Source organism: Rana temporaria, chromosome 8, assembly GCF_905171775.1.
Source record: "Rana temporaria chromosome 8, aRanTem1.1, whole genome shotgun sequence".
Classification (NCBI taxonomy): Eukaryota; Metazoa; Chordata; class Amphibia; order Anura; family Ranidae; genus Rana; species Rana temporaria.
Window position 1 is genome coordinate 159,914,125 of NC_053496.1, and position 24,698 is coordinate 159,938,822.

General features: G+C 45.4%; 1 protein-coding gene across 2 annotated transcripts in view; it reads left to right on the top strand.

The window, feature by feature from the left end:
- LOC120909285 (membrane-spanning 4-domains subfamily A member 4D-like) overlaps positions 1-15,512 on the top strand; it is a 56,081-nt gene extending 40,569 nt beyond the window's left edge. Inside the window, exons 5-7 of one of the 2 annotated variants that reach the window (XM_040321026.1) lie at positions 5,400-5,525; positions 12,595-12,717; positions 15,037-15,487. In XM_040321026.1, the coding sequence (XP_040176960.1) occupies positions 5,400-5,525; positions 12,595-12,717; positions 15,037-15,183 (396 nt within the window). In that variant the 3' untranslated portion in view covers positions 15,184-15,487. Of the gene's footprint in view, positions 1-5,399; positions 5,526-12,594; positions 12,718-15,036 lie in introns of both variants that reach the window. The other variant, XM_040321027.1, reaches the window with a different exon arrangement.
- The last annotated feature ends 9,186 nt before the right edge of the window (positions 15,513-24,698 follow it).

Below are 24,698 nucleotides of genomic sequence, written 5' to 3' on the forward strand. Positions count from 1 at the left end.
ATATATATATATATATATATATATATATATATATATATATATATATATATAGATACACTCACAGGCCACTATATTAGGTACACCTTACTAGTACCAGGTTGTACACCCTTTTGCTTTCAAAACTGCCTTAAAGGGGTTGTAAAAGGTAAAAGTTTTTTCAGCTTAATGCATCCTATGCATTAAGCTGAAAAAACATTCGACGGTATAACGAACCCCCGTTTTACTTACTTGACCCCCCCAAAGTCCAGCGCGTGTCCACGTGATCCTCTTCGGTTCCCAGCCTTGCCGTTGATTGGCTAGGCTGGACGGATTGATAGCAGCGCAGCCATTGGCTGGCGCTGCTGTCAATCACAGCGGATGACACGGCGTGCCGGGGGGCGGGGCCGAGTGATACAGTCGGCGGCTATGCCCGCCGTTGTATTACGGGAGCGCGCTCGCAAAAGCTTTCCACCATGCGAGCTCGCATGAAGGTGGAAAGCTTTTGCAAGGAGGAGCCGAGACAGCCGCCGAGGGACCCCAGAAGACAGGGTTAGGGGACACTGTGCAAAACGAGCCGCACAGTGGAGGTAAGTATAACATGTTTGTTATTTAAAAAAAAAATTGAAAACATTCCAACCAGTCTGCCCATTCTCCTCTGACCTCTGACATCAACAAGGTATTTTCATCCACACAACTGTCGCTCACGGGATATTTCCTCTTTTTCAGACCATTCTCTGTAAACCCTAGAGATGATTGTACATGAAAATCCCAGTAGACAAATTTTTAAATACCAGCCTGTCTGGCACCAACAACCATGCGCCCAGTCTGAGCAGCAAGGAGCGCGGTTGTATATTTGAGCACGAGCGCTTGTGAGAGCCGGTTCACACTGGGGCGACCTGTCAGGCCTCGTACACACGGACGGACTGTCCGATGAAAACGGTCCGCCGGACCGTTTTCATCGGACATGTCCGCCCGGAGATTTCTGTCTGATGGTTGTACACACCATCAAACAGAAATCCGCGCGGACACGATACGCGGTGACGTGGCTGCGCCGTCGCCGCGACGATGATGCGGCGACGTGCGCGGCCCTGGAAGTTCAATGCTTCCATGCATGCGTCGAATCACTTCGACGCATGCGAGGGCTTTCGGAAAATTCGGCTTTCGGAAAATTGTCCGGTCGGCCGTACAGACGACCGAACATGTCCGCTGAAACTGGTCAGCGGACCAGTTTCAGCGGACATGTTCGGTCGTGTGTACGAGGCCTCAGGCGACTCAGCCGCCTGACAAGTCGCGGTTCACAGTAGTCAATGGAACCGTTCTAATAGGAGCGACGCAAGTCGCTCCGACTTATAAAAAGGTTCCTGTACGGGGGATCCTCTCAGGGGATCAGGAAGGAATTTTTTCCCCTGCTGTAGCAAATTGGATCATGCTCTGCTGGGGTTTTTTGCCTTCGGCCCCATACACACGATAGAATCCATCCGCTGAAAAATCCCAGCAAATGATTTTCAGTGGATAGATCCTATGGTGTGTACACCCCAGCGGATCTGTTTCCACGGATATTTCTCCCCTGGGATGGATTCCAGCAGATCGAATATTTGCTGACATGCCAAACAAATCTATCTGCTGGAGTCCATCCCAACGGATGGATCCGCTGGTCTGTATAGACTCACCGGATCCATCCGTCCGAAGGGATCCCCCGCATGCGTCGTAATGATTCGACGCATGCGTGGAATTCCTTATATGACAGCGTCGCGCACGTCGCCGCGTCATAATCGCGGCGACGGCGCGACACGTCATCGCCAGAGGATTTCGGTGCGGATTTCAATGCGATGGTGAGTACACTCCATCGCATAGAAATCCGCTGAAATCCTCGAGAGGATTTATCCGTGGAAACGGTCCGCTGGACCGTATCCGCGGATAAATCCTCCCGTGTGTATGGGGCCTTCCTCTGGATCAACTGTGGGTATGGAGTTGGGTGTATAGGATTATACTGTGTTTTTTATTTTGTTTTTTTATTTTTTATGGTTGAACTGGATGGACTTGTGTCTTTTTTCAACCTGACTAACTATGTAACTATGTAACTGTACGACTTTGGGGGCGACTTGCATTAACTTCAATTCTGAAGTCATTTTGCAAGTTTCCTCTCAAATCGCCTGGAGATCGCCTTGCCGAGTCGCCCGCAAAGTCGTGCCGCCTGTGTGTGAACCGGCTCTGAACATCACTTTTATTGGGACTGTTTACTATTAGTTCATTATGTCATTTACTAATGTGTAAACCAATATTTCTAGCACAATGTAATTATTTTTCTTATTCACGCTTGCTGCCTGGCAAGTTTTTCACTGCAGCTGATTTTTATTGCATCCATAATTTAACACTATTCATTGGCCCTTAGTATTTCTTGTTTATATATATATATATATATATACACAGTATATATATATATATATATATATATATATATATATATATATATATATATATATATATATATATATAAATATATGAGTTTCACTTTTTGAATTAAAGTACTTAGATAAATGAACTTTTTAAAGACATTTTAATTTTATGAGGAGATGCACCTGTGTATATATATATATATATATATATATATATATATACACACTGCATTGTGTAATCATCAGTGCCTTTTCCCCTCATGAAATGTCCTGTGATGGGGTGATAACACTGCTGCACTGCTCCTGAATCCGGAACAGCATTGTCAGCCTTGTGTAGGCTGTGCCGCCATGTACAACAGTGGGATGAGATGATGTTGTGGTGGGGTGCGTGGCTATCAGCCAGGGCTGGACTGGGACAAAAATTCGGCCCTGGACTTCATCCAGACCGGCCCACTTTAATTCAATAAAATGCTGCCCCCCCCCCCGAAAAATCACGCCCACCAAAAGGCCCCTACATCCATTATTGTATATCATGAGAGGGTGAGAGAGAGGGGAATGAGAGCGAGAGAGAGGGAGGGTTGAGGGAGAGGGGGTCAGTGTAAGAAAAAGAGAGGGGGTGAGTGTAGGACCGCTTTTTACACTGAGCCGTTTTTTAGGCGCTTTTGGGCGCCTGTAAAGCGACTAAAAAACGCTTCCGCTGCAGTCCCAGAGTGAAAGCCTGAGTGCTTTCACACTGGGGCGCTGCCAGGGCGTTAAAAAAAAAATCCTCCAAGCAGCATCTTTGTTTTAAAAAACGGCCCACTGAGCCATCGGCCCACCGGGAAACTCCCTGTAGTCCCTATGGCCAGTCCATCCCTGCTATCAGCATACTTAGTTTGTTGATCATCAGCTGGCCTCTGTGAGCTGCAGTGTAAAGCCTCGTACACACGATCGGATTTTTCGCGGACAAAGCCTAGGACTTTTGTCCAAAGGACGTGTGCCTGGATTTTGTCTTTGCATACAAACGGCACACAATTGTCGGCCAACAAACACAAACGTAGTGATGTACTAGACATACTACGTGGTTTTTCAGCTCTTTAGCACCACCGTTTGGGCACCTTCTGTTAATGTTGTGTTTGGTGAGCAGTGCTTCCGAGCATGCGTGTTTGCACTTTGGACTTTTGTCTGACGGACTTGTGTACACACGATCGGACAATCCGACAACAGACCATTGTCCGTGGAAAAATTTAAAGCCTGCCATCCAACATTTTTGCGCGGAAAATCCAACAACAATTGTGCGATAGAGCTCAAGCGGATTTTCGGCCAATAGTCTGTCAACACACAATTCCCGTCAGAAAATCTTTAGATCGGCTAGATCTACCTGGTTTACGATCCGCCGGTGCAATTTAGCGAGGCAAGTGCATGATTCATAAAGCACTTGGGGCAGATTCAGATAGAGATACGCCGGCGGATCTCCTGATCCGCCGTCGTATCTGTGAGACCCGACGGTCGGATCTGTGAGATCCCACGGTCGGATCTATGCGACTGATTCATAAGAATCAGTTCCGCATAGATCTTCCTTGGATCCGACTGGTGTAAGTGACTAACACCAGTCGAATCTTAGGCTGTAATCTCCCGCCGGCCGCTAGGTGTCCTCGCAATTTTTTACCCGTCGCATATGCAAATGAGGAAAACCGCCGATTCACGTCTGTACGCCCGCCCGTCGCTCGTTTTCTACGTCGTTTGCGTTCGGGTTTTTCCGGCGGATAGCTACCCCTGCTTCTATGAGGGGTAGCTAATGTTAAGTATGGCCGACGTTCCCGCGCCGATTTTTAAATTTTCTACGTCGTTTGCGTACCGCGATCGGGAATACCGATGGCCGCAAACGACGTACCCGCCGCAAACAATGACGTCGTAGCGACGTCATTTGGAGCATGCGCACTGGGCTTTTTCGCCCCGGCGCATGCGCAGTTAAATTGGCGCGGGAACGCGCCTGATTTAAATTGTACACTCCCCCTAGCCGCGGAATTTGCATTCCGCCGGGGGGAGTTAGGATCCGACGGTGCAGTTTGCGAGGTAAGTGCTTTATGAATCATGCACTTGCCTCGCTAAATTGCACCGGCGGATCGTAAACCAGGTAGATCTAGCAGATCTAAAGATCCGCAGATCTATCTGAATCTGCCCCCTTACCTCGCAAACTGCACCGTCGGATCATAACTCCCCCCGGCGGAATGCAAATTCCGCGGCTAGGGGGAGTGTACAATTTAAATCAGGCGCGTTCCCGCGCCGATTTAACTGCGCATGCGCCGGGGCGAAAAAGCCCAGTGCGCATGCTCCAAATGACGTCGCTACGATGTCATTGTTTGCGGCGGGTACGTCGTTTGCGGCCATCGGTATTCCCGATCGCGGTACGCAAACGACGTAGAAAATTAAAAAATCGGCGCGGGAACGTCGGCCATACTTAACATTAGCTACCCCTCATAGAAGCAGGGGTAGCTATCCGCCGGAAAAACCCGAACGCAAACGACGTAGAAAACGAGCGACGGGCGGGCGTACGGACGTGAATCGGCGGTTTTCCTCATTTGCATATGCGACGGGTAAAAAATCGCGACGACACCTAGCGGCCGGCGGGAGATTACAGCCTAAGATTCGACTGGTGTAAGTCACTTACACCAGTCGGATCCAAGGGAGATCTATGCGGAACTGATTCTTATGAATCAGTCGCATAGCTCCGACGGTGGGATCTCACAGATCCGACCGTCGGGTCTCACAGATCCGACGGCGGATCAGGAGATCCGCCGGCGTATCTCTATCTGAATCTGCCCCGGAGTGTGTGTGTGAGACAGAAATATAGAAGTATTTTTCTAAATCGATGGAAGTAGGGAGGAGGTTTTCTTTTAATTGATTAGGCTCATGTCTCAGGTGGTCACTGGGTTTTGATAGAAAAATAAAAATGAGTATTTAATTATATTGGTAATCCTCTTATTATTATTTATATTTATTATATATTTTTTTATAATTGTCTCCTCTTGTTATTCTATGCAGATCAAAGGTGCTCTTTCTTTGAACATCATAACATCAATTTTCAGTATGATCACAATCGTCTTAAACATTATAGACTTCTCCGTTGTAAAGTGTGATGGGAATGTTTGGTGCTCAGATAAGCATGGGGTAAGTGGTAATGTGGGCAGGATTACATAGAGTTGTGACCCCCATTAAATCATTCTATAGGCTCAGTTAACTAAACTATAATTAATTAATGATCATTATTTGTCACAGGGATTGTTATTGTCAGCAATAGATGCTGAAAATGATATAAAAGCATTGAAAGTCAAATAACACAAATTACTGCTCAGTAAACTAATGCCGCGTACACACGATAATTTTTCGTCATGAAAAAAATTGTTGTTTTTAAAAAAAATCATTTAAAATGATTGTGTGTGGGCTTCACATAATTTTTCGACTTCTGAAAAACGACAAAAAAAAAAAAAAATTCGAACATGCTGCATTTTTTAACGACGTTTTAAACTATGTTGTTTTTCGGGTTGTAAAAAATGATCGTGTGTGGGCTAAAACGACGTTAAAAACCCGCGCATGCTCAGAAGCAAGTTATGAGACGGGAGCGCTCGTTCTGGTAAAACTACCGTTCCTAATGGAGTAAGCACATTCATCACGCTGTAACAGACAGAAAAGCGTGAATCGTCTTTTACTAACACGGAATCAGCTAAAGCAGCCCCAAGGGTGGCGTCATCCGAATGGAACTTCCCCTTTATAGTGCCGTTGTACGTGTTGCTTTGCTAGAGCGTTTTTTTAAAATGATGGTGTGTGGGCAACGTCGTTTTAATGATGAAGTTCGAAAAACTTTGTTTTTTCTACATGCCGAAAAACATCGGGGGCTAGATTCACACAGAATTGCGGCGGCGTAACGTATCGCCTTTACGTTACACCGCCACAAGTTTTCAGCGCAAGTGCCTGATTCACAAAGCACTTGCGTGTAAACTTGCCTCGGTGTAACGTAAAGCCGCCCGGCGCAAGCCCGCCTAATTCAAATGGGGCGTGTTCATTTAAATTAGGTCCGCTCCCGCGCCGAATGTACTGCGCATGCTCCGTTTTGAAATTTCGCGCTGTGCTTTGCGCGAAATGACGTCGCATCGACGTATTTTTTTGAACGGCGATGTGCGTTACGTCCTTTCCTATTCCCGGACGTCTTACGCAAAAAAAAATAAAAAATACAACGCGGGAACGACGGCCATACTTTAACATGGGCTGTCTATTTTTACACCATCTAAATAGGATTCGCAACTTTACGACGGGAAAAGCCGACTAGCGACGACGTAAGAGAATGCGACGAGCGCGCGTACCTTCGTGGATCGGCGTAAACACCTAATTAGCATACCCGACGCGGAAAATGACGCAAACTCCACCCAGCGGGCGCCGAAGTATTGCATCCTAAGATCCGACGGTGTAAGTCACTTACACCTGTCGGATCTTAGGGAGATCTATGCGTAACCTGATTCTATGAATCAGGCGCATAGATACGACCTTCGTATCTCAGAGATACGACGGCGTATCTCCTACCTGAATCTGGCCCTGGGTTTTTTTCATGCCGAAAAATTATCGTGTGTGTACGCGGCATAAGGCTATCCTACAATACAGTGGTACATATATTTACTATTAATCCTTTATATTAATTTCCATCCGATGAAAACGGTCTGATGGACCGTTTTCATTGGTTAACCGATGAAGCTGACTGATGATCAGTCGTGCCTACACACCATCAGTTAAAAAAACGATAGTGTCAGAACGCGGTGACGTAAAACACAACGACGTGCTGAAAAAAATGAAGTTCAATGCTTCCAAGCATGCGTCAACTTGATTCTGAGCATGCGTGGATTTTTAAAAGATTGCGTTTTTTAACCTATGGATAAATAACCGATGGGGCCTACACAAGATCGGTTTGGTCCGATGAAAACGGTCCATCAGACCGTTCTCATCGGTTTGACCGATCGTGTGTACACGGCATAAGAATTCGCTCTTAGATATTGAAATTACAGAGCGAAGTGTTGTTTTATCACAAGAGACTGTCAGACTATCTTCACATTTGCACACTGGTGTTATGTGACACATTCATTGTATTTATTTACGTATGCTTATTTTATTTTGTTGTTTACTTTTATTTGATGGGGTATTAATATAGCAGCAGTGTAATAGAGGATTAGGTTTAATCTGAGTTAAATTTTGTTGCACTTTATTTATTTTTTGTATTATAAAGCGGGTAAAATAAGTACTGAACACGTCACCATTTTTCTAGATAAATATATTTCTAAAGCAGCTATTGACATGAAATGTTCACCACATGTCGGTAACAACCTATAAAATTCATACATACAAAGATACCAAAATAAATACGTTCAGAAATGAAGTTTAGTTTAATAAAATGGTATGACACAGAGAAAAAGTATTGAGTATGCTAACTTAATACTTTGTACAAAATCCTTTGTTGGTAATGACAGCTTCAAGATGCCTCCTGTATGGAGAAACTAATCACATGCATTGCTCAGGTGTGACTTTGGCCCATTCTTTCACACAAACAGTCTTCAGTAGAGTTGAGCACCTCCCGGTTCGGTTTGTAGCAAAACATGCGAACAGGCAAAGAATTTGTTTGAACGCGCCAACACCGTTAAAGTCTATGGGATATGAACAGGAAAAATCAAAAGTGCTAATTTTAAAGGTTAATATGCAAGTTATTGTCATAAAAGGTGTTTGGGGACCCGGGTCCTGCTCCAGGGGACATGTATCAATGCAAAAAAATACTTTTTTTGGGAGCAGCGATTTTAATAATCCTTAAAGTGAAACAATAAAAGTGAAATATTCCTTTAAATTTCGTACCTGGGGGGTGTGTATAGTATGCCTGTAAAGTAGCGCATGTTTCCCGTGTTTATAACAGTCACTGCACAAAATTACATTTCTAAAGGAAAAAAAGTAATTTAAAACTACTCGCGGCTATAATGAATTGTTGGGTCCCGGCAATACAGATAAAGGTAATTGAAAAAAAAATGGCATGGGCTCCCTCTTAGTCCATTAACAGGCCCTTTGGGTCTGGTATGAATATTAAAGGGAACCCTGAACCCAAAAAAATAAAAAATGAGTGGTGGTCCCCCTCAAAATGCATACCAGACCTGAAGGGGAACCCCACGCCAAAAAAAAAAAAAGGGCGTGGTGTTCCGCCAAAAATCCATACAGACCCTTATCTGAGCACGCAACCTGGCAGGCCGCAGGAAAAGAGGAGGGGCGAGAGAGCGCCACCCCCTCCTGAACCGTACCAGGCCACATGCCCTCAACATGTGGAGGATGTCCAAATGACAAGGGCCTCATTGCCACAACCCTTGCTCGGTGGTTGCGGGGGTCTGTGGGCAGGGGGCTTATCGGAATATCGAAGCCCCCTTTAACAAATCCCGCCTCCCATGTGAATTGGTAAGGGGTACATTGTACACCTACCATTTCACAAAAAAAGTGTCAAAATGTTAAAAACCACAGGAGACAGCTTGGGACAAGTCCTTTATTAAAAATAGAAAATAAAAAATAAAAAAAAGGTTCCAGCAATGTAATCCATTCTCGATCTCCAGCGATGTAATCCATTCTTGATCTCCAGCAAGGATACAACGCACATGATCCTGCCTCCATGGGAGGCACCCGATAAATCACGCGCTCTAGCCTGACAGCTCTTATATAGCTGAGGGCAGGGCCACCTGTCATGTGTGTGGGTGACCCCGCCCCAGTGATGTGTATGCAACGGGAAAACTGCGTTGCGTTAGAGGGGGGCAGGGTCATCCGTACACGTCACTGGGTAACCCCTGTGTTTCCCCTTGCTTCACAGGTGGCCCTGCCTTCAGCTATATAAGAGTTGTCAGGCTGGAGCGCGTCATTTGTCGGGTGCCTCCTGTGGAGGCAGGATTGTGTGCATCGTATCCTCGCTGGAGATCGAGAATGGATTACATCGCTGGAATCTTTTTTTCTTTTTCTTTTTTTCTTTTCTTTTTTTTTTTAAACAATAGACTTGTCCCAAGCTGTCTCCTGTGGTTTTTAACATTTTGACACTTTTTTTGTGAAATGGTAGGGGTACCCTTACCAATTCACATGGGGGGGGGGCGGGATCTGGAGTTCCCCCTTGTTAAAGGGGGCTTCCAGATTCCAATAAGCCCCCAGCACGCAGACCCCCACAACCACCGGGCAAGGGTTGCGGGGATGAGGCCCTTGTCCCCATCAACATGGGGACATCCTCCCCATGTTGAGGGCATGTGGCCTGGTATGGTTCAGGAGGGGGGGCGCTCTTTCGTCCCCCTCTTTTCCTGCGGCCTGCCAGGTTTCATGGTCGGATAAGGGTCTGGTATGGATTTTTGGGGGGAACCCCACTCCATTTTTTTTATTTTGGCGCGGGGTTCCCCTTAAAATCTATACCAGACCTGAAGGGTCTGGTATGGATTTTGAGGGGGACCCCTAAATCATAAAAAAAAAATGGCGCAGGGTTCCCCTTAATATCCATACCAGGCCTGAAGGGCCTGATATGGAATTTGGGGGGACCCCCACGCATTTTTTTAAAAAAATTGGTTCAGGGTTCCCCTTAATATTCATACCAGACCCAAAAGGCCTGGTAATAGACTAAAGGGGGAACCCATGATGTTTTTTTTTTCAATGACTTTTATCTGTATTGCTGGGACCCCACAATTCATTATAGCCGTGAGTAGTTTTAAATAACATTTCTAAAAGGAAAAAAAAGAAATTTTGTGCAGAGATTGTTAATAAAAAACGGAAAAAATGGGCTACTTTACAGGCATACTATAGACACCCCCAGGTATGAAATTTAAAATTAGCACTTTTAATTTCTCCTATAGACTTTTAAAGGGTCATTCTAGCAGTTTTATTTTTCTTTCTTTGAAACCAATTGAGAGTTTCCTTTGCTTTGTGTTTGGTATTGGGGTGTTTTTGGGGTGACCTCCATGTATTATGGCATCCAAAGAGTTCAATTTTGGTCTCATCTGACCAGATTATATTCTCCCCATAAACAGGCTTGTCTAAATGTTGTGCTGCAAACATTAAACAAGCTTTCAACATGCTTTTTCTCCAGCAATGGAGTCTTGTGTGGTGAGCGTACATACAGGCCATGGCAGTGGAGTGCGTTATTTATTGTTTTCTTAGAACCAATTATACCTGCTAAAACCAGGTCTTTCTAAAGCTCTTACGAGTGCTCCTTGGCTCTTGGACAACTCTTCTGAATTTTTTTCACTCCTCTGTCAGGAATCTTGCGATGAGCACCTGGTCATGGCAGGTTTATGTTGAAATTACGTTCTTTCCAATTACAGTTTATGGCCCCAACAGTACTCACTGGAACATTCAGAACCTTACCTTGGTAATGAGACATCATTTTATAGCCCATTAGTTCAGACTGAACCAGCTGATATTAAAGTGGTTGTAAAGGCAGAAGGTTTTTGATCTTAATGCATTCTATGCATTATGATAAAAACCCTTCTGTGTGCAGCAGCACCCCCCCTCAGCTCCCCTAATACTCAACTGAGCCCATCTCTATCCAGCAATGTCCATGAGTGTCTCTCTGTCTGGGACTCTCCCTCCTGATTGTCTGAGACACAGCAGAGGTGCCATTGGCCCCTGCAGCTGTGAACCAAACTCTGTTATCCAATCAGGAGAGAGAGTAGGTGGGGCCAAACCGTGGCTTTGTGTCTGAATGGATACACAGAGCTGCAGCTCAGCTCGGGTGCCCTCATAGCAAGCTGCTTGCTCTGGGGGCAGCATTCATTGGGAGGGAGGGGCCAGGAGCTCCAGCCAGAAACCCTGAGAAGAGGAGGATCCAGGCTGCCCTGTGCAAAATTACTGCACAGAGCAGGTAAGTATTAGTGTTGAGCGGAATACGCCATATTCGATTTCGCGATATATCACGAATATATAGACGAATATTCGTGAAATATTTGCTAAAATCGAATATTCGTGATATTTTATAAAAAAAAAATGTTTGCGAAATTTTGCTAATGCGAAATTTTGACAACTGTGGTAGGAGAACTCTGATTGGCTCTGATGCAAAAGAAGGGCGGAGAAAGTATTCGCGAATATTTGTGATATTTTATCGAAATTTCGCTAATGCGAATGCGAAATTGATTGCGAAATTTTGACAACTGTGGTAGGAGAACTCTGATTGGCTCTGATGCAAAAGAAGGGCGGAGAAAGTATTCGCAAATATTCGTGATATTTTATCGAAATTTCGCTAATGCGAATGCGAAATTGATTGCGAAATTTTGACAACTGTGGTAGGAGAACTCTGATTGGCTCTGATGCAAAAGAAGGGCGGAGAAAGTATTCGCGAATATTCGGAAATCGAATATTCGCGATTGCGAATATTCGGCAACATAAAAGGATCTCCTCAGCTTAGCTACTCGGCCCAGGGTCTCTAATCATACCAGCAATGCTTTTAGATGTCGATAGGATGTGATCTGTTTTAAAAATAAATTTTAAAAAATATGAATATTCGGAATAGCGAATTTTGGCCGCGAAATTCGAGTTATTCGCGAATATTCGAATATGCCACATTCGTAACGAATATTCGTGAGCAACACTAGTAAGTATAACATGTTTGTTTGTTAAAAAGAAATAAGACTTTACAATCACTTTAATTTGCACTAACAAGGGCCAGAATTAGTTTCTAATTAGTGATAGATTTCAGCTGATGTCTTGGCATTCCTTTTTGCACTTCCCTTTCTTCATGTGTCCAATACTTTTTCCCTGTGTCATTCCATTTTATTACACATAACTTAATTTCTGAACTTATTTGTTTTGGTTTCTTTGTATGTATGGATTGCATTGGTTGTTACTGACATGTGGTGACAATTTCATGTCAAGAGCACCTTTAGAAATATATTCACCTAGAAAAATGGTGACGTGTTTAATACTTATTTTATCCGCTGCATATCAATTCAACACTTGAAAGTGTCACTTATTTATGTCGTTTTTTTGGATTGTGGATTTAGTTGTATAATTTAAAGAGTGCAAAATAGGGGTGTATTTTGTAACTTCTTTCACTTTATCATTGTTTAAATCCCCAACTTTTCCAGTTTTTGCTAGTAATTGAATCTATTGCAAATGCTGATCTATACAACCATGTCTTGTTTGTACGTTATCAACATTTTCTGATTATATAACTATTCTGCATTGGTTCTCTTTAAATCTTTTACAGTCTGATGGATTTACTGTTATCTCGTTCATTCTTGTGATGAACCTGCTGATGTTCTGCGTGTCGGTCTCCATATCGGTATTTGGGTGTCGGGCTGTGAAAGAAATTCCAGTAACTGCCCCTCCGGTAAGATCATAGCAAGAGGCCTTGTGATCAGTAAAGGCCAAACTAAAATCATTTTAAAAGGGTTCTCTTTTTTACATGCAGAAATAAGGTGAATTAATTTTGCAACTGTCATCTGCTGTGGGGTAAATACCGTATTTATCGGCATATAACAATTTTAAAGCGGGGGTTCTCCCTAATTTTTTTTCTAGCATCTCATTCAGCATAGTAGCGTGAGCTACAGTATGCCTTTATATTTTTTGTAATCGCGTAGTAAAGTTTCAGGGGAATGGGCGTTCCTATGCAGAGGGCTCGTGATTGACGTCCGGCTATGGCGCGTCACGGAAATAGCCGAAATAGGTGTTTGCTCTTCATGGCGCCTGCGCAGTCAGCTCCGATGTCTGTGCGCAGGCGCCGTATAGCGCCGGGAAGAGCCGAGACCTACTCTAGCTATTTTCGTGAAGCGTGATGCGCCATAGCTGGCCGTCAATCACGAGCCCTCTGAATAGGAACGCCCATTCCCCGCAGGTCGGCGGCAGGTCGGTTCCCCTGCGCGAGAGCCCGTAGCTATACGTCGGCTCTCGCGCAGGCCCGGCGGGCGCGATCGCCGCCGGGCACACTCGATGGCTCGTTACAGAGCGAGGACCGGGAGCTGTGTGTGTCTCCTGTCAGGAAGAGAAATGCTGATCTTCTGTTCATACAATGTATTAACAGAAGATCAGTCATTTCCCCATGTCAGTCCACCCCCGACTACAGTTAGAACACACCCAGGGAACATACTTAACCCCTTCCCCGCCCCCTAGTGTTAACCCCTTCACTGCCAGTGGCATTTTTATAGTAATCCAATGCATTTTTATAGCACTGATCGCTATAAAAATGCCAATGGTCCCAAAAATGTGTCAAAAGTGTCCGCCATAATGTCGCAGTACCGAAAAAAAATTGCTGATCGCCGCCATTACTAGTAAGATTTTTTTTTTATAAAAATGCCATAAAACTACCCCCTATTTTGTAAACGCTATAACTTTTGCGCAAACCAATCAATAAACGCTTATTGCGATTTTTTTTTACGAAAAATATGTAGAAGAATACATATCGGCCTAAACTGAGGAAAAAAAAATGTTTTTTTATATATTTTTGGGGGATATTTATTATAGCAAAAAGTAAAAAATATTCATTTTTTTCAAAATTGACGCTCTATTTTAGTTTATAGCGCAAAAACTAAAAACCGAAGAGGTGATCAAATACCACCAAAAGAAAGCTTTATTTGTGGGGAAAAAAGGACGCCAATTTTATTTGGGAGCCACGTCGCACGACCGCGCAATTGTCAGTTAAAGCGACGCAGGGCCGAATAGCAAAAAGTGCTCTGGTCTTTGACCAGCAATATGGTCCGGGGGTTAAGTGGTTAAGAGGGAAGTTTAAGAAAAAAAATTCACAGCCCCCAACTTAATCCAAAAGCACTCGCATATCAAATCGAGTTTCCCCTTAGAAGTCAATGGAAACGATAATAATTTGTTCCATGCAATACCGCATGTGGCCAGAGGTGGGGGGGCACCCTGTGTGGCAGATCCACAGAGATCTGCACCCGCGCAGCGTATCAGAGATACGCTACGCCGCCGTACCTTACCTGGCTTTAGTTCGAATCCTTAAAGATTTTGCGCCGTAAGTTACGGCTGCGTAGTCTGTCTCTGGCGGTGTAATGGCCGTAATTCAAATCGGCGATTAGGGGGCGTGTTTCATATAAATGAAACGCGTCCCCACGCCGAATGAACTGCGCATTCGCCGTCCCTAAATTTCCCGCCGTGCATTGCGCTAAATGACGTCGCAAGGATGTCATTTTTTTTAACATAGACGTGAATTACGTCCATCTCGATTCACGGACGACTTACGCAAAAAAAAAAAAAAAAATGCAAATTAAACGCGGGAACGACGGCTATACTTAACATGGCAAGTCTAACTATACGCCGCAAAACAGCAGCTTTAACTATACGCCAGAAAAAGCCGACTAGAGACGACGTAAAAGAATGCTACGGCCGCGCGTACGTTCGTGGATCGTCGGAAATAGCTAATTTGCATACTCGACGTGGAAAACGACGCGAACTCCACCCAGCGGACGCCGAAGTATTGCATCTAAGATCCGAAGGCGTACGCCTGTCGGATCTAACCCAGATGCCGTCGTATCTTGGTTTGAGGATTCAAACCAAAGATACGACGCGGGAAATTTGAAAGTACGTCGGCGTATCAGTAGATACGCCGGCGTACTCGCTTTGTGGATCTGCCCCTGTATATTTTATTTGAATTAGATGACTAAGAAACTACAAAAATGCTGTTTATCTTTTATTTCAGATGTTTACAATTCAGAATGATTATGTGGTGTCCATGCCTCCCTCAAATTTGGCACCAAACACCACCATGAATCCCTTCACTCAACCTCAGCAACCTCCCCCTTATGAGGAAGAAAAGAAACAAAAGCCAGAAAATGAGACCAACTGACGACATAAAGAATAATATGTTCTTATTGAATGCTTTTGTTTGAGTACTAACAATGTCACAATACATTACAGGAAATAGAAATTACACTAAATTAAATAAAAAATTGAAATGTCCAAATGATAAATACATAAATAAAAAAATTTAAATATATATATATATATATAATTTCTCAGGTGTGGTATCCTTCCCAAAGGCCATATATAAAGAAACAGTCCAGGGATTGCGGCACTTAAAATGTATTGTTTCACATGTAATAAATTACATATCAATCATGTCGTTCCAAATAAAAGTTTCGGGCTGTAAAGATTACGCTCTTCTTCAGATAGAAACACGATGTATAATGACATTATTTTATAGTGTTACATTTCACACCAGAAATTCATTAGGCATCATCTAACTAATTAATCAATACAAATTGTCAAAATGACTTCATCCTAAATTCCAGAGATGGCACAACGAGATGTAGTCACCCACCAAATCACACAGAAAAAGCTCCATTTAACCTAATATTGAAATATAAATATACATACAAATCAAGCAACAAAATATTAATATTATTACTCATAAATTATACATTATGGGCCAGATCCACATACATTTACACTTGCGCCGCGTATCAGAGATACGCTACGCCGCCGTACCTTACCTGGCGTACTTTCAAATCCACAAAGATTTTGCGCCGTAAGTTATGGCGGCGTAGTGTATTTTTGGCGGCGGAATTCAAATCGGCGATCAGGGGGCGGGTTTCATTTAAATGAAGCGCGTCCCTGCGCCGATTGAACTGCGCATGCGTCGTCCAGAAATTTCCCACCATGCTTTGCGCGAAATGACGTTGCAACAACATCAGACGTGAGTTACGTCCATCCCTATTCACGGACGACTTACGCAAAAAAAAAAAAATTCAAATTTCGACGAGGGAACGACTGCCATACTTAACATGGCAAGTCTATCTATACGCCGAAAAATACCATCTTTAACTATACGCCGGAAAAAGCCGACTACAGACGACGTTAGAAAATGCGACGGCCGCGCGTACGTTCGTGGATCGTCGTAAATTGCTAATTTGCATACCCGACGCGGAAAACGACGCAAACTCCACCCAGCGGGCGCCGAAGTATTGCACCTACGATCCGAAGGCGTACGTAGCCGTACGCCTGTCGGATCGTAGCCAGAAGCTGTCGTATCTTGGTTTGAGGATTCAAACTAAAGATACGACGCAGGAAATTTGAAAGTACGCCGGCGTATCAGTAGATACACCGGCGTACTCGCTCTGTGGATCTGGCCCTCTATTTACAATTACAATCCATATTTAGAGGGTATGAGATACCTCAATGAACCTAGATTATTGATTTTGTAAAAATGTATTTCAAAGATATTTATAAAACTCTAAAAATATATATAAATAAATACATATGTCCTCCCAGTTAGTATTTTAGGGGTCTATAGAAATAAATGTAAGTCAAAGTCCAAGTTTAAATTCTTGGTTGTAAAGTATTCAATCTATGTATGTACTTCCAATCTTTTTAGAGTTATTTCTCTCCCCCCCCCCCCTGTCTACTTAGGGGAACTGCATCAATGACCATATATTTCACTTGTGACACGGAGTGTCCCATTTCAACATAATGTCTAGGCCAGTGGTTCTCAAAACGAATATTTGCCAGGGGTCACCGTATCTTGGGCTGTTCTCAGCCTTTTAGCGACCACCCAGCAGGGCTGTCCCTGGAGGCTGTTGCCACCCAGCTGGGCTGTTCTTGGAGCCCACAGCCGCCCACTCAGCCTCTTCGCAGGCACCATTTAGTAAATGGCATAGCTGGGGGCAGAGACTAGAGATCAGCTGACTGGTGAGGAATGTGAGATGGGAAGGGCTGGAGGAGACCCTATCTCTTGATTTAGGCATAGGTGGCACTGCTACGAGACACCACAAAGTCGGAGACACAGTGAGTAACACTACCTGTGATTATAGTTGCCATTAAAAGGACTCAGGGAGCGCTAAATGTCCATGAGTTAGGGGCGCAAATTACTTGCCTTGCCTTGGGTGCTGACAACCTACACTATGAAAATAATTTTACTGTTAGGGGTCCCCAAAACTCGGGAAATTTCATCAAGGGGTCACGGCAATAGAAGGTTGAGAACCACTGGTCTAGCCAATGGTAGTTTTGTAAGTTTATCCCTTACTGAATACTTGTATCTGGCAATTCTATCCTTGGCTCATGGGCGTCCGCTCCATAGGGCAAGGGGGGGCAATTGACCCCCCCTGGAAAATCGATAAGGTGTTGAAGAGTTTTGCGACCACGGGCTGTCTAAACGGTCCCGGGTTGGATGTCACACAGGCACAGCGAGCAGAGTGAAGCTGCCTCCCCTCCAGTGTTTATATGTACACAGGGGGGGGAACCTGCTGTGCCGATCTGAGGTACTGAATGGGATGGGGGAGGGGGGTTTGTGCTGAATGGCGGGTTCATGTGTGCTGATGGGGGGGTCTGTACTGAAGGGGGGTATGTGCTGAAGGGGGGTCTGTGCTTAAAGGGGCTCCATCTGTGCTGAAGGTGGGTTTGTGCTGAATGGAGGGTTCTGTGCGTAATGGGGGGGTCTGTGCTGAAGGGGGGTCCATTTGTGCTGAATGGAGTGTTCTGTGCAGAATGGGGGGTCCATCTGTGCTGAATGGAGGGGTCTGTGCTGAAGGGGGAGTCCGTGCTGCAGGTGGGGTCCATCTGTGCTGAAGGGGGTTCTGTAAATTCTCTAGGCTATATTTATATGGGCATGGAGTGAAGCTGAATTATCTCAAGAGCTATTTCACACTGCCAGCTGGCCGCGTTATCGGTAAAGTGACGCTTTACCATTGTTTTAGCTGCACTATTCGGCCGCTAGTGGGGCGCTTTTCACCCCCGCCAGCATTTGAAGAAAGGGTTAAATGCGTGTTAAAAGTGGGTTAAAAGGGTTAAAAGTGTGTATCGCCACTGCTGAAGCACCCCTCCCTGAAAAAATTTCAGCAGACGCCCATGCCTTGGCTTCTTGTGTTTTATCACCATTGTATAAATAACCACAAGGACATTTTATAACATATATCACATAAGAGGATTGACATGTATAATATCCCTTTATTTGAATGTTATTGCTTCTATGTGGATGTGTCAAAAACTTTCCCTTTATCATTGAATTGCATTGCATACAATTTAAACATGGATATGATCCATGATTTTGTGGTCGCAAAAAAGTTAAATTCAATGGGCCAGATTCAGAAAGATCAGCGGATCTTTCTGCTGGCGTAACGTAACTCATTTACGTTACGCCGCCTCAAGTTTTTCAGGCAAGTGCTGTATTCACAAAGCACTTGCCTGTAAAGTTGCGGCGGCGTAGCGTAAACTACCCGGCGGAATTCAAATTCGGCAGGTAGGGGGCGTGTATCATCTAAATGATGCGCGTCCCCGCGCCGAACGAACTGCGCATGCGCCGGCCGCGAATGAATCCCAGTGCGCATGCTCCAAATGACGTTGGCAACTCGTCATGCTTTCGACGTTTACGCAAATTACGTCCATCCGTATTCGCGAACGACTTACGCAAATTACGTAAAAAATTGAAATTTCGTCGCGGGAACGACGGCCATACTTAACATTGGCTGCGCCTCATAGACCCAGGGGTAACTATACGCCGGAAAAAGCCGAACGCAAACGACGTAAAAAAAAAGCGCCGGCCGGTCGTTCGTTTCTGAATCGGCGTATCTCCTCATTTGCATATTCCTTGAATTGCAGCCTAAGATCCTACGGTGTAACACAGTTACACCTGTCGGATCTTAGGAATATCTATGCGTAACTGATTCTATGAATCAGTCGCATAGATACGACGGCGTATCAGGAGATACACCATTGTATCTCTTTGTGAATCTGGCCCATTGTTTTTTGTCGAGATTGGTCAGATCTGACCAATCTACTGTGTATAGTTCTACTTTTACAATATAAAGAAAATGGAGGCTTGTGAAATTCAGATATTTGGGGATTTTGCCACCAAATATCAAATTATCACTTTGTATCTGCATAGTACTACCACGGTCCACAGCCAAATCACATTGGTTTGGGGACGAACCACGTTCTGCAGATACCACTATTGTAATTACCAGTTAAATCCACCATAACTGGCATTCCACAAGTGACTCCGAACCTTAGATGGGTCCCTAATAACATCATCACAGCAGGTTAGTTTAAAATGCCACCAAAGACCCCAACCGCCACAGCGCAAAGTGTGAAGCCTCACACCTTTGTGCCCCGCCAAAAAAAGCAATGCCATCTGAATCCCATCTTGTAATTCCAGAGACCACAGATCCATGCCTACCACATTAAGAAGCACCCCATTGCTGCGTAGATACCGCCACGTATCCACCTCCAGCTCCCTATGCCTAACCACCAATACGCTGTTGCATGCTACAAACCTGCCAACTTCCTTATTGATCTTCACCCTGGCCTTGTTCAATTTTTTAACAGACCTGGCAAAACACCAAGGCGTGCGGCCTACAATGTCTGACCAAACTACCACTGTGTTAGGAAAATCAAACTGCAGCCACAGGACATCAAACTTGATATCCTGAATGAGGTGTCGGCTGGACCGGACACCCAGATCATTGCCACCAGTGTGCAAGACCAGAACCGGGGACCTGTCCCATCGTTAAACCCTATGGACCTCTGGGACCACCCTATTTCACAACTTTACAGGAACACCTATCCACTTGATGCTGGCCTTGGACCCAGGGAAACCCAGCTGGCGGCCATTAGGTCTGAGGTCAGCCCTCTTGGCCCCCAATGAACGAAGGAGTGACCCAAAACCCAAATGAGGCAAGCATGACCTGAAAGGAAATACATAAACATAACACATAATACGAAAACTGTAACCAAAACACATATTAACACACATAATATAAATAACAATAAGACGCCCCAAAAAACTAAACCCGGTTATGCTTAAACCAAATGAGGACAAACATAAAGTCTAAACTGGTCTACTCCCACATGCCTATGCGTTTTACCACCGCGTTATCCAAACCCCTTCAGTGGCCGCCCCGATGTGACACGAACTGGAAAGTGGACAGGGCTGAACCATCTGAATGGATTAGAAAAAAAACAGTCCCAACAAAACTGTAAATATTCCACTACCGCGGAAACTAGGCAGATGGGAGAGCCATGAACCCTCAGCAATCGCAAATGCGCCCCCCCGCCCGCATGATCCATCCTAGATCGGCAGATAAAAAGGACCACTGAAGAGCCATCACAGCAGACGTCTGCCGCTGACAAGCCCCCTTTGACTTACTGACCAACTCACCTACCCTAAGAGCTCCATAAATGGCTAGGGCGAAAGCCGCACGGAATAACAGAACTTCAAAAACAAAAGAAAACACTGCATTTTTTAGCAGGACAAATATGTCAAAAGTGCAAATATGTCAAAATATGCAGTATGTCAAAAGTGATTGGCCGCCTGCCATCCGGCCTACAAGCTCCTTTTCGGTGACCATGCAGGGCCAGTTTCACCTAAGTATCCTTGGTAAAATCCAGGACAATTTGCAGTTCATGGTGGAAATAGTCACTCCGTCAACAAAACTTAGACACAAAATAGATGTCTAACTTCAGAGCTGCCCATATCCACCCTTGCCCGCTAAAGAAGCTCTCCCCATTCTCTCCAGACCTTATTGTATAAATACCACGTTGACTTACTCAAGGAGCCTCAAATCAAAACGGAGGTGACTCCAACACAATCCGCCACAGCCGAGAAGGACTAGGAGTTCCATGTTGCTCCGTGCCCGGTGCCAACTCCTGAAACCTGTCCAACTGGAAATTAGAGAGAGCGTCAGCCAATGTATTCTTCACACTTGTTCAAGATGAACAGCATGAAGAAAAATATTTAGCTGAAAACAACACAAAACAATATGTTGTAGAAGCCAGATTACAGGAGGGGAGGACCCTGATAGTGAGTAGATGATCTGAATCACCCCTAGGTTGTCACAGTGGAGACAAATCTTTTTATTACGAAAAGATTCCCCTCAGATTGCTACGGTGGCCACAACCAGAAAAAGTTCCTGAAGCACCAAATTGTTCAGGAAGCCTGCCTCCCGCCATTTGGCAGGCCAGCGCTCTGCACTCTACGACCCCCTAAGAAAGCTCCATATCTAGTAGACACTGCGGCATCAGTAAAGAGTTCAAGATCATAACTGCTGACCGGCCCCTCCATCCATAGTATCTGACTATTGAAAGCTTCCAAAAAAACTTGCCACACTTGCAGGTCGGCCCTATGCGCCTTGTTTAACCGAACAAAATGCCTAGGCGAACGTACCCCAGCCATAGCTGCCGATAGCCTTCGATAAAAAACTCTGCCCATCGGAATAATGTGGCAAGCAAAATTCAGCTTGCCGAGGAGGAACTGTAACTCCCGGAGCTATATTTTATTTTGCCACACACCAAACGGACCTCTTTTGTCAGCTGCGAGGGGAATCCCAAAACGCTCAGCGAGGTGCCGAACTGTAACCAAGAGAATCCCACATAAATTCGAAGAGGGAGGGCCAATGCACAAAAAGCCATCCAAGTAATTAATAACTGAAATGACACCCGCCACGTTGCAAACCACCCGTTCCAGGAAAGAGCTAAAAGTCTCAAAAAAGGTGCAAGATATGGAGCAACCCAAAGGAAGGCACCGATCCACATAAAAAGAGCCCAACTATCTACAACCCAACAGGTGAAAACGGCATGGGTTAACCGGCAACAAGCAAAAGGCCGACTCAATGAAAGCACCCTTACCGTAGCGCAGCACCCACAAAACTGCAGCATCAAATGAGGTGTAAGACACCACACATGCCTCTGGGTCAATAGCATCATTACCAAAATGTATTAAGCTCCTTTTTAGGAACGACACCCAAAGGAGAGACCTCCAAGTTGTCCAAAAGGTGGTCCCAAAGGTGGTCCAAAAGGTGGTAAAAAAAAAGGGCCACACATCCAGCCCAAAAACACCTCCTTAGCGAGTTTCTCCGAAACAACAGCAGGGTGTAACAAAGCTGACCGCAAATTGTCTGTGACGGAAGGGAGCAAGGGATTAAGAAACCTAGGATGAAACTCACCTGCAATAACTGGGCTGCAGGCCGGTCCGGATATCCACTTAGAAAAGGGGCCATCCTGTCCACCCTCACTGGAGTCTTGCCTTTTTCCGACAACATCACTGGGACGGCCCTGCCGGCCTTGAAACAGCGAGACAGGGGGTGAGCCCCTCCACAGTGAGAGCATTGTGTTTATATTTGCAGCCAATGCCGAATCTGCAAGAACCCTCATTGAACTGCCAGCACTGTCCCCGCGGTTTTGCGGCCGGTTGTCATGGGGCAGTCGGACTCCCGTCCCCCGCTGGAAAAAATAAAGTGGAGGCCTGAGACGAGGACATAGGTTTTATCCATAAACTGATGTCCCTTCCGGGATCTGCCGTGAGGGAGTCTTCGGCTGCTCTGCCTGGCTGGTCATGACGACTTCTCCCACGCCGGCCTGCCACTCCCACCACTTTAATCCACTGTGCAGCCCTGGATTAAACCCCAGTCCCATGGAGCTCCGCCCATGACAGGTATTCCTCCCAGCACATGCACCAGAGATGGGGGGGGCTGAGCTGGCTGGGCTGGAGGGTCTATGTCTGGGCTCTCTGACTGACTCTGCACAGGAGAGGGGAGTGAAGGGCTGAAGCACTCTGGGGGACGTGCCCGCCGGGCGCGTCTCACAAGGGAAGCAGCCAAAGCAGAGGAGGAAGCTCCCTGCATGGAAGCTACTAGTGCCCGTAGCCATTCTGTCCCCATCGATTCTGCCATGGAGCGGGGCTGCTCCTGCAGACTCCTAAGGTCCGTCATGTAGCAGGACGCTGCAACTTAATAAAAATGATATGGCAGCCACAGATACTATATCTGCTCCATTACTCTCCGATTTGGCTAGGGCAAACGTGGTTCAAAAAAATGGAAACGCTATTCAGGGAACTAATATGGAGGGGGGTCAAGCCCGGATTAGCCTGCAAACATTACAACTGCCGGTAAAAGAGGGGGGCTTGGCGGTTCCACACCCTAGACTATACTTTGTAGCAGCTCAGCTGCAGCATCTGGCGGGTTGTGGAACCACGGAGCTAGATAATCCCAATAGCCGATTGCTGTTAGCAGGGAATCCCCATAGGTTACTTGTGGAAGCTTTAGAGGCAGACTTTTTCTATAAATGCCCGACTACAAAATTAGTGAGTAAAATATGGCAGACAGCAAAGGCCTTATTGGGGTATGCCGGGGTAACAGAATTTTCCCCTTTATGGAATAATAAAAACTTACAGGAAGTGATGAACATAGAGAAATCAGGGGAATGGGAGAGACAGGGTATAACCAGGTTAATACACTTAGTCGAGGGTGTCACCATAAAACCATTTTCCGCATTGGTAAGGGAATATAACATTCCAAATAAGACATTTTATAAATATCTCCAGGTGCGCCATGCCATCCAATCACAATTTGCCTCATAGACACTTACATGGACCCAGATTCCCGCCCTCCTTAGACTAATTAAGGCAAGAACAGCGAAAGGCCTAATTTCAGTAACATACATCACTCTGGGGACTAAAGCAATAAGCCGAGCGGGCCCCAATAAGAGCAGAGTAGGATGGGAAAGGGATGTCGGGACAGTAACCCCTGAACAGTGGGACAAGATCCTGCATCGAGGAGCTTTGGTCTCAATAGCTCCAGCGCAGAGACTGTCCCACCTGTTCCTATTGCACAGGGTATATTATACCCCCCAAAAATTGTTCACACTAGGGTGGAGGCAAAACAATGAATGCCCAAGATGTGGAGGTAAAGGTGATTTCCTGCATATGGTTTGGAGGTGCCCAAAGCTCTACAGCTATTGGGTGGAGATAACTGAGAGGATTAATAGGGGTTTTGGGTCTTCCCTCGACCCAGTGGCGTTGACCTGCCTGCTAGGATGCATGGAGGACAATCAAGCTCCACCTGGCAACCTGGAAGCAATATTAAGATGCCTTTTTCAGGCACGCAAGATAATTGCTCAAAAATGGCAAGCACATGCCCCCCCGTCCGTAGAAAATTGGGTAGCGACCATTAACCTAACCATTTCCAGTGAGAGAGTGTCCTTTACCAGACAAGGGAACTATGGGAAATTTGTGAGACTCTGGGGACCCTGGATGAGGGCTGCGGGAGTTCCCTCCTAGGGGGACATAGTGGCGGAGATGCCCTTGTCCATCAGGATTTCATCTCCTCTGACAACAAGGGATAACCACAGCCCAACTGCCCAACCGTTCTTAATGGGGAGACCCCTGGGGGAGGGGCCTTGTTAGAAGGCTTGTCAGCCTTGTCAGCTCCTGAGGGGGTAGGACTACACGTACGTCGCCAAACAAAGAATTGTCACTACCCCTCTCAGCCCCCTGAAGGACAATATGGCCTTAACACCTGGCGTTAATAATGCTCTGTTCCATCCTGCACAAGGTAATACCCCACTGCTTGCGAGGGACTGCTACACAGAAGGCAA